At 32.7% G+C, this 16,358-nt stretch overlaps 1 protein-coding gene across 1 annotated transcript; it reads right to left on the bottom strand.

The window, feature by feature from the left end:
* Window positions 1-8,575: 8,575 nt before the first annotated feature.
* LOC134690007 (heat shock 70 kDa protein 12A-like) lies at window positions 8,576-16,119 on the bottom strand. Its single transcript, XM_063549978.1, has 4 exons — window positions 15,806-16,119; window positions 14,112-14,330; window positions 11,913-12,066; window positions 8,576-9,636 (listed from the first exon to the last, which is right to left on the bottom strand). The coding sequence occupies exons 1-4, from the start codon at window positions 16,115-16,117 to the stop codon at window positions 8,576-8,578; spliced, it is 1,746 nt and encodes a 581-aa protein (XP_063406048.1). The 5' UTR covers window positions 16,118-16,119.
* Window positions 16,120-16,358: the final 239 nt, after the last annotated feature.

Below are 16,358 nucleotides of genomic sequence, written 5' to 3'. Positions count from 1 at the left end.
CCATGGTATTTTGACCCCACCCCCCTGCGGTAAATTGAACCCCCTACTATAGACCTTGGTTTTCAAAAATCTAGCTGTTATAACTCTTTTACATAGTTATTATACTGCAATAAGTAGTGTGTATGTATTTTACTTTCTTGAATAAATGTTTTGAAAATTTACTTTGCCATGGTATTTTGACCCCCCTTCTATAGACCTTTAATTTAAAAAATTCTAGCTACTGTAACTCCTTTTCATAGTTATAATACTTATATTTTTTTTATAATTTTGCCGTTCAATGTTTTTTCCAAAAAATTAAATATTCACAAGGGGAATGGTGGTATACAGGGTTAAACAATCAAAAGTATGTTAGAACTAATTTCAGAAACAGACCGAAATTTAAAATTATCCAGAAGTTCTTTAAGAATCCACAAATGGTTAACACCCCTACGTGTGTAAAATAATTTTGACGTTCAAAGTATTTTTAACTTTATAATAGACCAATGACATATAATAGAACAATAACACATTGGCAAGATCTTCAAAAGTACAGAGTCACGTCATATGAACCAAAGAAACACAAAAAGTCGCACATACAACCACACCAGCAAAAATGAAAGATAATACAAGCACATTCACGAGATGTATAAGTACCTAGCCACGTCAAATGGATATCACAGGGGAAAAACCAGTAAAATTAATATTAATAACAATAAAAAGACAAACGAAAGAACAATACAACACTTTGTTAAGATGATACACAACGTCAGTACGCATAATCTATACATTAAGACCATCATGTAATGTGAAGTTGATACGGAATATTTATCAATAAGGTCTTGTTACCTTTTTTAGAAAAAGGACTGAGGCTTTCTATGACATACCTGTAGTTCATCAACTTTCTGCTCAGACACTGGGGATGTTTTACAAATTCTGAGTATGAGCTGCAAGATAAGAATAAGATGGGAAATGTCCCATATGCAAGTGAAGTTTGTATATTGATTTCTTAGGTGGGGGAAATTGAAAATTTCAGAATTCAAATCGTCTCGTTTGTCATAGATTCTGGTACTGAGATGACTGGTATAAGTCTAAAAATGAGGCAGAGGAAGCCGTGTCTGCATTTTCTTTAATTTCAAGTTATGGTGGATATATGAATGGAACCTAATCAGAAAAGTTTGGATTGTTAATGAAAAGAACATCATTAATATATATATATCTGACAGTGAAATCAAATAATCTGGCTTCTTTGGTCTTCTTGTTTTTGACAAGTGTCTGAAGGAACTCCGATTCATATGAAAATATGAGGAGGTCGGCAAGGAGATGCGCGCAGTTCGTTCCAATAGGAATGCCGAAAAACTGTTGAAAAGGTCTACCTCCAAATTCAACAAATATGTTGTCGTTAAGAAACTCCAGCATAATGATCACTTGTTCCTCTGTGTTGCATGTTTTACCCTTTTGTTCACATTTTTTACAAAATATGCCTTATGATATCCCAAGGTAGTAAATTTATATCGTATGCTACCATTTCGTGTTGAAAGGCATTGTGGATTGCGGACAGAATTTTAGTCAATCTAATGAACAATTATTTAGTGGAACATGCAGGTGAGCCGACAATGTACCGTTGTTTGTACGGAATTCTGTAAAGTTTAGGTACCCAATACGAACAGGGTAAGTCCTCCGACATGTTCCATTAAATAATTGTCCTTTATATTAGTTGTATCAATCTAATGGACAATTCTTTAGGGGAACATGCAGATGAGCCGGCAATGTACTATTGTTTGTACGAAATTCTGTTAAGTTTAGGTACCCAACACGAAAAAGGTAAGTCCTCCGATTTGTTCAATGTATATTCATTGAAGCCATGAAGGACTTATGCTTTGCAAAAAATCTCATCCTTGTCAAATGATATGTCTTTGTATGTGGGACTACCTGAGTGCTCATGTATTCCTTATTCTGTTACAAGACATTCGTAATTATACGATTTACATACAAAGCACATATTATTTGAAGCTTTGTCCGCAGGGACAACAACATACTTAGCATGAATAGATGAAAGACTTACACTGCCTTTTTGTCTCTGAAAACACAGTTTTCTACTTAAGATAATTTATCAATAAACTCATCATAGATACCAGGACTAACTTTAGTATATACGCTAGACGCGCGTTTCGTCTACAAAAGACTCAGCAGTGACGCTCGCTCGAATCCAAAAAAGTTAAAAAGGCTAAATAAAGTACGAAGTTGAAGAGCATTGAGAACCAAAATTCCTAAAAGTTTTGCCAAATACAGCTAAGGTGATCTATGCCTGAGGTAGAAAAGCCTTAGTATTTCAAAAAATTCAAAAATTTGTAAACAGTAAATTTATAAATATAACCACATCAATGACAATTCAATTTTCGGCATATGAAAACTAGTTCATCTTGATTTGACATTTCAATTTATAATATGACATTACAAAATATACTCAAAATTCTGGCTTTGACCCCGGAATCTAGTCTCTCTAAATGTAACCATAATTATGATAGTGTGAAATTGTCAGGTTTTCCTGATGTTTTGAGGTTAATCGTGTTAATGTGTCCATCCGTTCATTAGTTTGTACCGTCTCATATAGTTCAGCATATTTCAAACACATTTGAAACTATAAATGCCAGGATATGTGGTATGATTGCCAACGATTAATATACCAACCAAAGTTGAAATGAAGTTGATGTAAGCAATTTTAGGCAACGTACGGCTTTAAACGGCGAGAAAAAACAACATCATATAGTTGGCTTCAAAATGCAACGAAATGAAAGATTATGACAAAATCAATTTGGAAAGCTAACAGCTTTATGCATAACAACATTATTTATGAAAAAAATAAATATGACAGACAATCATTGAACAATAGTTTCCTTTGGGCAGGCACATTAAGTATGTGGCGGGGATAAACATGTTGGGTGCCACACCTGCCCATAACCTTGAACAGTGGTGTAACAGTACAACATACATATTATTACAAACTATAAAAATCAGTTGAACTTACAACTTTCAGAAACACAGACCGGTCGTTACAGGGCATTTATTATACCTCCAGTACAACAAAAAAGACACTAAATGCATACTCGCAGCTACTGACAGCTAGTTCAAAGCCAACAACAAAACATGATAAATCATGTATCTAAGGCTAATATATCAATCAATACCAATCCAACATCCAATAGAGTTTGAGTAAAGACGTCACTACAAGTCAGAGAATCTGAAAAACACGACCTCTGGAGGCAAAATATAGGTATCGACTGATCATAGGATTGTGAATGTGCATATATGTATAACAATAATATTTAGTAGGGTTTTGCATTACTGATAACACGAAACACTGACATTTATTGTTGTTTGACGAAGAATGTGTAAAAGTATTCAATATTGTACCAATAGATGTATAAAGCAAGCATATAAATGTGAGAGTAATCCTTGCAAGATCAAAGTTAAAGACATTAACCTAAAATTGACACTTGGAACCCTGATGATGGTAGATCGGTAATAATATATTGATCTTTTGATGAAGATCAACATACAAATATATTAATTTATACATAAATAATTATCATATTTGATTACATTAAAGTAATGCATCTTATGCTAACTTTCCAAAGCTTTAACTACCGAAACAGTAAAGTATAGTCGGGCCCAATTAGGCAATATTAGATGCGTGGTTGCATATATACCAATAAAAACAATAATTAAAGATGTACTTACGGAATTGGTAACATGTTATAATATTAAATTCATTAAAAGGATCGTCTCTAAATTTGCGGGCTCGGTTAACAACATCACCTTAAAAATATGATGTGCTTTCCCGTTTGAAATAAGTTTTCTTCAGTTACAGCCACACTTCAAATCAAATGTTTGTATCTATGGAAGAATTTAGTAAAGGTTTAAAGTAATTTGTTGTAACGAAATCCCTAACTTAACAACTTATCAGTAAAACATACAAAACATGCACTCATTGAAATCCCAAACGTCAGAACAGACACAGACATAACGAACCAGTTAGAATATATAAATACTTTTAGAATGTACCAAAATACATCACCATCTTAAAAAGAAATGTAACAATAGCGAATTCAAAATCAGTCGTTTCGTCATAAATTTTTGTGCAGTTTCTCGTGTAAAATTGTAATATTTTACTCCAGGATTGGACAGTTATTGCTGTTAATACTTGGTTTATATCAGGATAGTTCCTTTGTGTAAATGTTGGCAGTATATTAAGAGAACGCTTGATTATATAACAAAACATATCACCACGATTACTGAAGGATAATAGAATGTATCTATTGAATAAATTCAAGACGGATTTTTTACTGATTTTGACCATCACCTTTGATTCATCACATCACAGGAAAAATTCTGCTATGAAAAGGCACAATTCATGCCTATATATATATATGAATACCTGTTAATAAATGTTATTGCCAGAACGTACGTAAATGGTGTAAATGAAATTGTTTACAACTTAAATCATCTCATCACACCTCCAGGAAGTATATTTAGCATATTTGCCGTCCTATTAGGAGTAACAGAGTATATATGAATTGCAGCAAATAAATTTGCAATCAGGTTTTTTTCAAACGACCATTAATTAGAAAAATTTTGTTTGATGAGACCGTCTTGGAGTGGAAAACTCAAAAATGTCAACCAAAAGCACAACAACACGTTATGTATCTAATACCGCAGTCCCACTAGGCCACAATCGCAGTACGATCTGTGATAAAAATTAAACTTTTGACGATCGTAGTGCGATTGTTTTTTGCTTTTCTGCTTTTAGGTACCACACTTGTAATGATAACAACAATAATTTGTCCTTTTAAGTTTTAAGTTCACGCAACATTATTTTTTACAACCAAAAATAACAACAATCCGTTGTTTCGTCTCGGCTTGCTTTACTTTCGGCAACCTGAACTCCAAGGCAATAGTGTCAAATCAAATGCACAAAAAATTGTTTTTTGATTGGTAAAACTGTTTTATCTTCTGCTAAAGGGATCCCCTAATTTGTGGCATACATTTAATGTTTGTAATGAATTGGCAAACTAGTTTGTGCCTGCTTTTCCGGCGGAAAAAATCATCTCAGTAATGCAAAATATTTTGGACTTGCTGCACTTTGACGTATACCAATTTAAAGCCGTTGAAATATTTTCGAATATAAAGTAACAATTGAGACCTGCTCCGCGAGGCAAATTACGGTCATAATAAAACTCGTTATCAATTTCAAAATTCAACTGGTCGAAATCGCCTGGCCAAATATTCAATAATCTGATAGAGGACATAATGTCTGCTTTTGAAAATAACACTTGTGTTCCTAATTTTTGTATCATCTCGACCGCATCATCAATACTCACATAAAATACTGAACAACATTCTCGATCAATAAAATCATTAGCAGGATAGTAAGAAGATTCATCACTTGTCGACATTACCCTTCGGTATTTTCTGGAATACGATTGAGAGTGAAATAGCGAAATGTAGGAAATGGTGGATACGAAAATGGACCTGCAATACGCCTGATCTCGATTTCTTTATTTCAATTATTTAAAGTGTTCTCTGTATTCTTTAAAATTACGGGATAATCCAACAAACATTTGTTTTTACTCTGAAACGTTGATAGGGGAATTTCCTAATTTATATAGACGTGTCACGGTACTTATCTATCCCAAATTCATGTGTTTGGTTTTGATTTTATATTTGTTATTCTCATAGGATTTTGTATAATGCTTAGTCCGTTTCTGTGTGTGTTACATTTTAATGTTGTGTCGTTGTTCTCCTCTAATATGTTATGCGTTTCCCTCAGTTTTAGTTTGTTTCCCCGATTTAGTTTTTTCCATGGATTTATGAGTTTTGAACAGCGGTATACTACTGTTGCCTTTATTTATATAGATCTGCCAAGTCACAATGTTTAACCTTTTTAATTTCTACGTCTTGAAAATAAGTGTACCCCGTTACATTTTTAGAATTTGCGATCAAATTTGTCAAACGTACAGTGGAGGTCTTTTGACCATATTGAAAACAGGCTCCGCTGTAGCCACGACAATAACTCTGATTATGAGGACTCTTCCTTGAATTCTACTAAAATTGAAAAAGGAAATGGGGAATGTTCCAAAGCGATAACAACCCGACCATAGAGCAGACAACAGCCGAAGGCCACCAATGGGTCTTCAATGTAGCGAGAAACTCCCGCACCCGGAGGCGTCCTTCAGCTGGCCCCTAAAAAATATGTATACTATTTCAGTGATAATGGAATTGATATCCGAAACCTGACGAGATTGGTAATTGGAGAGATGAAAATTGTTGCTCATGACTACACACGATGACTGAATGACATTCCCTGTCACTACCCACAAAACCCACAATTCCTGATCAATGACACCCCAAGAAGATGCTTGATAGCGCTTATTTTTTGAGTTGGTACTGTTCATCGTACACGGTCCCACCATAATTAGTACCCCTTTACTATGCTATAAGAATGCTTTGCATATATTTCAAATACTCTTAGGCTTTTGAAGGCCATTTTTATTATAACTGCCATGTAAATCATGAAGGCAGAAGTCCAATTTTTAAAAGTTTCTATATTGCTCAAAGAATACGGTTTCTTATTAACCATTGTGAGGGTAACTTCTTTCAAAATATCTAAAAGTCGAATCGGAGCCGATTTTAACAATATTCCAAAATGAATAAACTCACCCGCCAAATGTTTTCTTTAATCTTTAATGAGATATGAGCCCCAATCGGATCAAATATGCTACGGATGCTTTCCGGAACGTGAATAACTAGATTTTCCTCATTGACAAAATGCGACCCTGTGTTTTGCGACTGGGACCTCCTACTATGATAAGGGGGGGGGGGGTGAATTTTTGTACCTGTATGTTTATACGTACAATGACTTTCCTGATTCGATGGGACCATCTTGTCTTGGGAATCATTATTTGATGCTCTTCTGTGGATTGCTGTGGTGAAATCGTGTAATTTTTTGGCGCTGAGAGTTTGTACTCGACATCAGAACTCTCGATGGCAACGTGAAGGCTACTGTCACAGGTTCCAACTCCGAAGTTTTTTGTGGTTGGAGGCAATAAAGTCGTCACTGCTTGTATTTGCTATAACTTTTTTGTTTAACTTTTGTTTGTTTTTGTTCTTACTTAGATTGTAACACGGTGATAACTGCTGTACCCCTATTATGACAACTTTACCTATAATGTCTGTTTTGTTTACACACCGTTGTAAATATAATGGAATTTGATGCCACTTTCCGGTTTGAATTGATGCCCCTCAACGTTTTAGACATCATGATATATTTAAGCCCCCATGCCTCATTTCGATTCTAATAGGACAAATACGACAATTCTTTTGGAGCGACGCGCTCTCGTTGGAGGCAAACATTTGCCGTTACCATAAATAAATGAACTTTTAATTTTGCGTAAAAGAACGGAGCAAACTGAATTAGTGACGTGCTTAAACTATTAATAATAACGTATTTAGATAGTTTTAGATGCATTTAAATGATAATTCTGATATGTCTTATAATAATGAAAAAGACTTATACCACAGTTTAGCATCGTTTGTGTGCGTTCCCTTTGTGTGATGATGTTTGGCTTCACAAGCGTGTATTTTCCCGTAAAATGTTTATATTCTTATGTCATCGTTCATAAAAAAAGAATATAACGTGGGAATTCGATCGGAACAGTCCAGGCAATATATTCATTTTTATCACAGGTGTGTACGGAAAGCGCTTGAAGAACGTCATGTTAGAATACAAGATAATTGGAGCTTGTTTTTCATTTTATGCCAAAACACGGGAATAATTGTAGATATACCATTATCTTTATTACTTATTTTGTTTTACCTTTTTTTATTAATTTGTTTCACCTTTTTTAATATTTTGCTTAATGTTTTGTAAAAGGTCCCCTAAATTCTAATATTTTGTAATTTCTTCTGAATAAAGATTTTTTATTCAATGTATTTTCCTATTGTTGAGAGGTTTTAGAATATCTAAACCATACATCTTATGCTATTTAGTATGCGTGAATAAACGGCTATACTTCAACAAGACAGTCTAACAATAACTAAAATATTTAAATATACAATCTGCCACAACAAATTATCTTATAAATATAAAAAAAAAGAAGTGGTATGATTGCCATAGACAACTGTCCACAAAGAGACCAACATGACACATACATTAACAACTATAGGTCACAGTACGGCCTTCAACAATGAGCAAAGCCCATACCGCATAGTCAGCTATAAAAGGCCCCGGTATGACAATGTAAAAAATTCAAACGAGAAGACTAACGGCCGTATTTATTATGTATAACGAAAAACAAATATGTAACACATAAACAAACGACAACTACTGAATAAAAGGCTCCTGACTTGGGACAGGCACATACATACATAATGTGGCGGGGTTAAGCTTGTTAGCGGGATCCCAACTCTCCCCTAACCTGGGACAGTGGTATAACAGTACAACATAATAACGAACTATAAAAAATCAGTTGAAAAAGGCTTAAATCATCAGATGGACAAAAAATTTGATAAGTTCACTAAATAAGTCACACATTCATTTTCAGATAAGGTCAAACTTTGCTTCCACCTTATTATCCGAGTCGGCTTCATTTACCCTTATGCTGAGTTCAGTATTTCCAAATATTAATTCAACATCATATTGGTGTTCAACAGATGAATCGGAAATATTGATTAGCATGTTCCCTAATAAAGTAGACTGATCCTCAACTGTGTACATTGGACAGTCTTTTTCAGAAACAAATACTTTAAAACTGATAAATACTCGACGGTTATCGTTATAAATCGACGACACATACCGCTTTTTAACAACTGTACCCGCAGGTACATGTGCATCTTTCTTCATTACTACATCAAATATGTTACGGCAGCATTCTTTGCCATTTTTTACGCTTTTATACTTTTCATCGTGTAAACTTATATCAAAAGGTATATTAGCTTCAATACCATATGTAAACCTGCTTATTCGAGATGCAATGAAATTGGGCTTATGTCCGAACAAAACTGCACCTTGGAGAACAGCCAAGCCACATTCTTTTGGTACGACCACTCTGCATTTTGTGAATACTTTCTTAATAGCTTCTTGCATTAGCAAACATTCTGAAAAACCACCAACAAGGATAATTTGGACGACAGATTGCGCTTCTTTCTGTTCAAGTACTTCTTTGACTAGTTCTATCAAACTTTGTATGGGTTTCTCAAAAAAAGATCTGAACAAATCTGCATCTATTCTTATTTTATCTCCTCGCATAGTTAAGGATTTTGCATAAGGCGACGACGATATGGAATGAAGTAAATCTTCGTCTAGATGCTTTTTGCAGAGAGAATCAAGTGTAGCATAAGGTATAGCCATATTTATCTTTCCAGATTTAAAAGATGTCACTGTTCGTTTTACTGTTTCGAATTCTCTAATAAGATCTAAATAGGCAGCAGGTTCCTCTTGTTTCAAAGAATTTATAAGAGGAGCACCAAATATTTTTGCAAGCATTTGTATAAATGCTCCATCAACGGATGTTCCACCACAGTCCCCACCGGATGCCCTGCATATTTCTTTTAAATTGTCACCCATCTGTTTTTCGTGAATAGTAATGTCTGCTGTTCCACCTGGAAGTTACAACACATACATAAATTACTTCTATTCGCATGTTTTGAATAATGTAGCAAATTGTATTTTTGTTTTGATTTGTAAGATTGGTGCTTCGCTTTCGCCCCATATGGAATCTACTGACCTCATTTATATCGTATTAGGTCACTAACACACTTATTAAAGTTACTTATAATATTGCATGCGCTTAACTAAGAAGAGGCTTATATTACATATTACAATGATTGGCTCTTCGTCAACATTAAATATGAACAACGTTTATTGAGTCAGTAATGCAATATTTTTTTTCAAAACAGTTAGCAGTTTTTAGGGAAAATACTTTTTAAACTATCCTACAATCTAAGAAAACCACCAGGGGCGGATCCAGCCATTTAAAAAAGGGGGTTCTCAATCCAGGTCAAATTAAGGGGGGAATTAGGGTTCCAACTATATGTCCCCATTCAAATGTATTTATCGTCCACAAAATGTGGGTCCAACCCTCGGAACCTCCCGCTGCATCTCCATTTACCACTGGTCATGGTTTTAATCTTAATGAAGTATTATATTTAGAGGTTTAAAGACATGAACTCTTCGCACGGTTGTCTATACATGTAATAGTCGGAACATAGCGCGCAAATACATTAGAAGAACTGTGTAAAAGTTCAAATTTATAACATATTCAATTAGATCTTTCAAAATAAACAAAATTTAATCACTGATTGACGCGTTAAATATTTGTATCTGATTAGATCTTTTATATTTAAGTTTATTATCAAAATGAATATATTCTACATATATACATTTATTACTTTTAAAAATAAAAATCCAACTAGACACAGTAATTCTAATACGGTTTAGTATATAATAAGTATCTAATAGACAGTGTGGATGGGTATTAGAAGATGTGGTATGAGTGCAAATGAGACAACTCTCCATCCAAGTCACAATTTATAAAAGTAAAACATTACAGGTCAAAGTACGGTCTTCTACAGAAAGCATTGGCTCACATCAAACAGCATGAGGGTCCCAAAATTACTAGCTTAAAACTATTCAAACGGGAAAACCAAATATCCGTTTTAATAGGAACCAACCATCCCCCTTATCTGAAACAATAGTGTTACATCACAACATAGAAATTCACACTATAAAATACCAATTGAAATGACTTAACTCAATCAAAAGAAATAAGTAAACCTGCAAATAACTGTTTGGTTTTTTTTTGTTGTGTTTTTTGTGGGTTTTTGTTGTTGTTGTTGGGGTTACTTTGCAATGAATGCACAATGCGAAATGAGAAAATTACACAACTTTTATCAGAACAATAGAAATTAGCTTTTGATTAAGCAATTTACTTCTTCGGTTATTGTTTGTCGCATTAAGGTACACAATGCATTTCCATTATCAATTTTTATAGTTCGGCACTCAGCAAATTAAACATATATTTTGTGGCGAAGGCAAGAACGTCTGGTATGGTACAGGCAGCAATAAATCAATCTATATGTATCAAGACAATTTTATTCTTTAAAACCACTGTATACACATTGGTACAAAGAATGAAATAATAATACATAGTATACAAATTACATGCATCAGATCATTTGATGTCTTCCTCGTTTTTCGATGAGGTTACCCAGTTATGAAAATAAATTATACCGTTTTCTTCACTGTAGTAATCGCCCAAAATACTTATTATCAAGAAAAAAAAACCAATTCGCTAACTCGCAATATTTTATGGAGTAGTTGTCCTTAGAACTAGACATCAAATTGATGTGGCCTCTAAAAATTATTTGCGACTAGATTTTTATAATAAAAGAAGAAATCATTAATTGCCTGTTGTGAATCGATATTTTGTTAAACCAATTGCCTTTAGACTTTATTAATTTATAAGTAACAACTGATATAAATGTTACAATTCTTTAATGTAATTTTTCGCCAACACAGATTTTCATCAATCCCTTCATATAACGGGATTATCATATAACGGGATTATCATTACTATATATTTCCATTATTCTCTTATTATCTAAAATAATGCATGCAACGAACTCTTGAGACTCAGCGACTCATTTCAGAAAAATCTTGCGAGAAAAATAAGTTGTCCGTCATTAACATTTCAGTATAACTTAAGATAAGTTTTAGTCGTCAGTTTTTTGTGAGTTGCTGGTCTATTTCAGATTCCAACTACCTTCATGTATTTCACAAATAAATTTTATATTTGTAAGTATGAATATACAGTATTGTTACTTATATATCTTGTATTTTTCCAATCCACATAATTTAATGTATTTAAAGCATTTACCTCCTAGATCTACAACCATGTATGTTGTTCCCACGCTGGCCATTGTGAATCCAGACTCGATACCACTTAATTTTTCTGTAGGTAAATATTGGCAGTAGATTGATGCAGCTTCGGGTTCAAGAGATATCATAAGACAATTCTTAGGGATACCAGCCTGTAAATTTATCCGTTATCAATTCATTAAAATATTAAACAGACTTTAACTAAAACACTTGAAGTTAAAATGCTGTGTTTTGTGAACTATTGTTTGTCTGTTGATCTTTTTCTTTTTTAACCATGACGTTGTCAATTTATTTTCGACATATGAGTTTGAATGTCTTTTTGGTACCGTTTGGCTATCTTTTATGTTCATGAAAAAGCATTATTAGAGATTGTTCAAATTCAATGAACTTTATTGATATATTACTACCAAATTCCTTAATTGGGTATTATTCGAGATTTTTTAAAATTCAATGAACGTTATTGATATATTACTAGCAAATTGCTTAATTAAGTTAAAACAAGTTACTTAAAACTTTTACTAAATGACATCTGTTATAGATACATAGATTGATTTGAAAGTATAGATTTACCTTTCAAAACCTTTAATACCACATCCTTTTTCTTATGATAATGATGTCAAAACTTTATCGAGCCCATAACTTAAAATAGACTAATTAATAACTCACTGATCTTCTGAATACACAATCGCTTAAACGTGAGCAATTTAAAACTGCCTGAGTATCTTTGAATATTGACTATATCGGTCGTAATATTTATACCATATACTTTGTACCATTGCAAAAGTACGAATGTCAAGTTGGTTCAATATTCAACATTCAACATTTAACATTCAAATTTAATAAAAAAAATAAAAAAATAACCATTCATTTTCAACTTTCAATATTCATTTCCAACATTCAACATTCGTTTTCAACATTCAAAATTCGTTTTAACATTCATCATTTGTTTTCAACTTTTAAAAATGAACATTCGTTTTCAACACTCAACATTCGTTTTCAACATTCAAACATTCGTTTTCAACATTCAAACATTCGTTTTCAACATTCAATTTTCAACTTTCAATATTCGTTTTAACATTCAAAAAGTTGAAAATTGAATGTTGAAAACGAATGTTCGAATGTTAAATGTTAAAAAATGAATGTTGAAAGTTAAAAATTGAATGTTGAAAACGAATATTGAATGTTGAAACGAATGTTGAATTTTGAAAACGAATGTTGAAAGTTGAAAATTGAACGTTGAAAACAAATGTTGAAATCGAATGTTGTAATCGAATGTTGAAAATGAATGTTGAATGTTGAAAACAAATGTTGAAAGCTGAAAATTGAATGTTGAACATTGTTGAATGTTGAATGTTGAAAACGAATGTACTTCTATAGCTTACTATATATACGGTATTGGATTTGCTTATTGTTGCTTTTAATCAATGACTTTTAGTTGCTTAAATCCCAGTCTCTTGGTTGATAATTGTTTCATTTGTAACCAAACCACATCTTCTTATTTCTATATATTTCCAAATTCAATCTGCACAACCTATTGTTTGGAGTACTTGAAACCATATATAAAACGATTTAAGAAACTCAAATCTAAGATATTCCTTATGCAACGTACATTTTTAATTTTAGCGACTTAGTTTTCATACATTTAACTGGACATTTATTTCATTAACAGAGAATTGATATTTCAAATATACAAATTGTATAAATCATGACTTTGGTCCAGTAATCAGCCCTTCGGTGTTGACATGAATATCAATTATATGGTCATATTATAAATATCCTGTTACAAAGCTTTGAATTTGACGTGAAACTGAGGATTTTCTTTTACCCAGGAATAAATTACCTTAGCAGTATTTGGCACAACTTTTTGGGTCCTCAATGCTCTTCAACTTTGTACTTGTCTGGCTTTATAAACTATTGTAATCTGAGCGTCACTGAGGAGTCTTATGTAGACGAAACGCGTGTCTGACGTAATAAATTATGATCCTGGTAGCTTTAGTACTATTTGTTATGCGAAACATAATTCAGAACGACTTTTTCAGCACTTTTTATAAATAAAATTATACTTTAGTCCCCTTTAGTTTTAAATTTTTTAATATACTTTTGACACTTAAAACTAATCTTATGGAATGTATACACCAATGGTTTGATTAATATTTATGCAACTTGTGAACAAATGTAAATACGCAATAAGTCTTACCATTTCTGCACTTTTCCTCATAAATTGTTTGGCATTGTCTGACCAGATTGCAGGAACTGTAAGTACCCACTGTATTTCTGAAGGTTTAACTCCCGTACCTTGTGTCTCCAGTGCTGCCATTAAATGATTTTTCAGTGCTTCGATTGACAAGGCAAACACATCTATAGCCTTTACTGATTTACCAGTTATATCTTCAAGTATCATGTCTTCTTTCACATTCTTAGCATATATAAGAACACCACAATTAAAATTACAAATTTAATAATAAAACTAAATGTATGTACAGCGTAACCTGTCTTATCCGACATAAAATGTCGGTTAAAGCAGGATGTTGGAATACTCCGGTGTCGGATAAGGCATGTTGCACTGTATCAGCAAAATAATGAAATATAATTATTTTTATGATAAAAAATAAAGCATTTGTTGGACAAGTATTTTAAACTTCATTCAATGATTTTTGTTTGATCTTTAATAATAATTACAAACAATGACAATTCCGTTCAATGCAAATAAGAAAGTGTGATACTAAGGGGTATTAGAGTTTTCCTACATTTGGACGAACGATACAAACGTACGTAAAGGGAGCATATATTACAGTACCATGATAACATTGAAAATCGAGGCTTTATCCATACGTTAAACGGTTTCTTTCAATTTAGATGCATCTTAAATAATGTAGGTATATCGTAAATAAAACACGCACTTAATATCTAGAAGGTAAAACAAATAGTTTGAATACAATTACGTCCGAAACGTGTTCTATGTCAAACACGATAACTCATACTTGCGATGGATTTTTCAAAACAAGCTCTTTTTAAATGTTTAAACTATACACATTTCGATGAAATTCTTGAAGAATGAGTACTGTAGATTTAACGACAAAAATTCACAAATTTATATTATGACTATGAAGATATCAAAATAACGTGTGGTTCGTCAAGACTTTCGAAAAATGTAACAATTTAGAGGATATTTATAAAAATAAATCGTGGATAGGAAAATAGGGAGGAAATGATACAAATGTGAAACAGAGTATAAACTATCCTGGGATGTATTTCAGTTGATTTAAGTCTCTGATGCACGATTTTTATTATTAATTGTTTTTCACTGTCAGTAACTGCGAGTACTCTCAAATTGTAGTTTCTTGTTAATTTGACTGTAACAGTTGATACTTTTTGTAATGTGTTTTTTTAATTATTTTATGTTTACTTATTCAGGGTTATATCTTGTATATATACCAGCTTTAATAAGTGTTTAGTATTACTATCACTTCTTCTTACTATGACTATCAAATTTATTTATTTTGCAAAAATGTTCCCTTTCTCAATTTGGACTGTACACATAGCAACCAAATTATTTTCATTTACCTGTGTGTAATGTATTGTATGTGGCGGATTTTTTTCCAAGCCTATTGTGGTTTTTCTGGAATTGTTTATTATTTTTCTTTTTGTATTTTGTGATATTGTTCCTGATAGGCAAACATTAATGCAAAACATGCACTTATCTTTTTTCGTTTTATTTATAGGTGCACTGAGATAGAAATTTTTTTATAGAAACAGTGTCTTAAATCATCATATCTTCAGTTTTACTCCTCAGAAATATCTTACAAAACTATCTTGAAATATTTGCTACAAGCACAGCTTTTCAAACATCATATGAATACTATGTGAAAATTTGTGTCTTCTGAGGTTTACCTTATTATTATGTAGACTCATCTTGAATCTGTGAAAATAGTAGTAATCTTCATGTTCTTCATCAATCACTAAATCTGCGTATTTATTTTCCGCCTCATAACCAAAAGAATCAAACTGTTTGTCTGAATTTAACAGGATACAGGTAGGTGTTTTGAGCGACAGCAATTGTTTTCCACCAGCATTCCAAGCTTGGTTAGCATATATCTTAAGAGGATCCGTCTTGAAAGTATCATTCATCGAAAATGCATATCCAGAGTAAGTTGTTCCAAAGTCGATAGCTGCCACTAACAGATGGTCTTGACTTTGTGTCATTCTTCAATGTATTCCTGTAAATAAAATCAGTTATGTTGCACGTTTGAATAATAACTGAGCTAAACTTGAACGTATAATGCCTTAGATTCAACTAACAGCATTAGAATAGAACAGATGTGAGTGCATTATTTACACTGGCTTTTTGCCGGTACAGTAGAAACGTTTGACTACTGCAAAGCGAGATAATACCACGCGGTAAAGTTTGATGATGTTTTTGTTTATCGTTATAATATATATTCTT

The sequence above is a fragment of the Mytilus trossulus genome, chromosome 11 (genome assembly GCF_036588685.1).
Source record: "Mytilus trossulus isolate FHL-02 chromosome 11, PNRI_Mtr1.1.1.hap1, whole genome shotgun sequence".
Lineage (NCBI taxonomy): Eukaryota > Metazoa > Mollusca > Bivalvia > Mytilida > Mytilidae > Mytilus > Mytilus trossulus.
This window is presented reverse-complemented; position numbering and strand designations above follow the sequence as displayed.

Coding starts and splice junctions, on each gene's coding strand:
- LOC134690007 (XM_063549978.1), bottom strand. CDS start 16,117: ATGACACAAAGTCAAGACCATCTGTTAGTGGCAGCTATCGACTTTGGA. Junction 12,067..14,111: donor TGAGGAAAAGTGCAGAAATG/GTAAGACTTATT, acceptor ATAAATTTACAG/GCTGGTATCCCTAAGAATTG. Junction 9,637..11,912: donor CATGGTTGTAGATCTAGGAG/GTAAATGCTTTA, acceptor TGTAACTTCCAG/GTGGAACAGCAGACATTACT.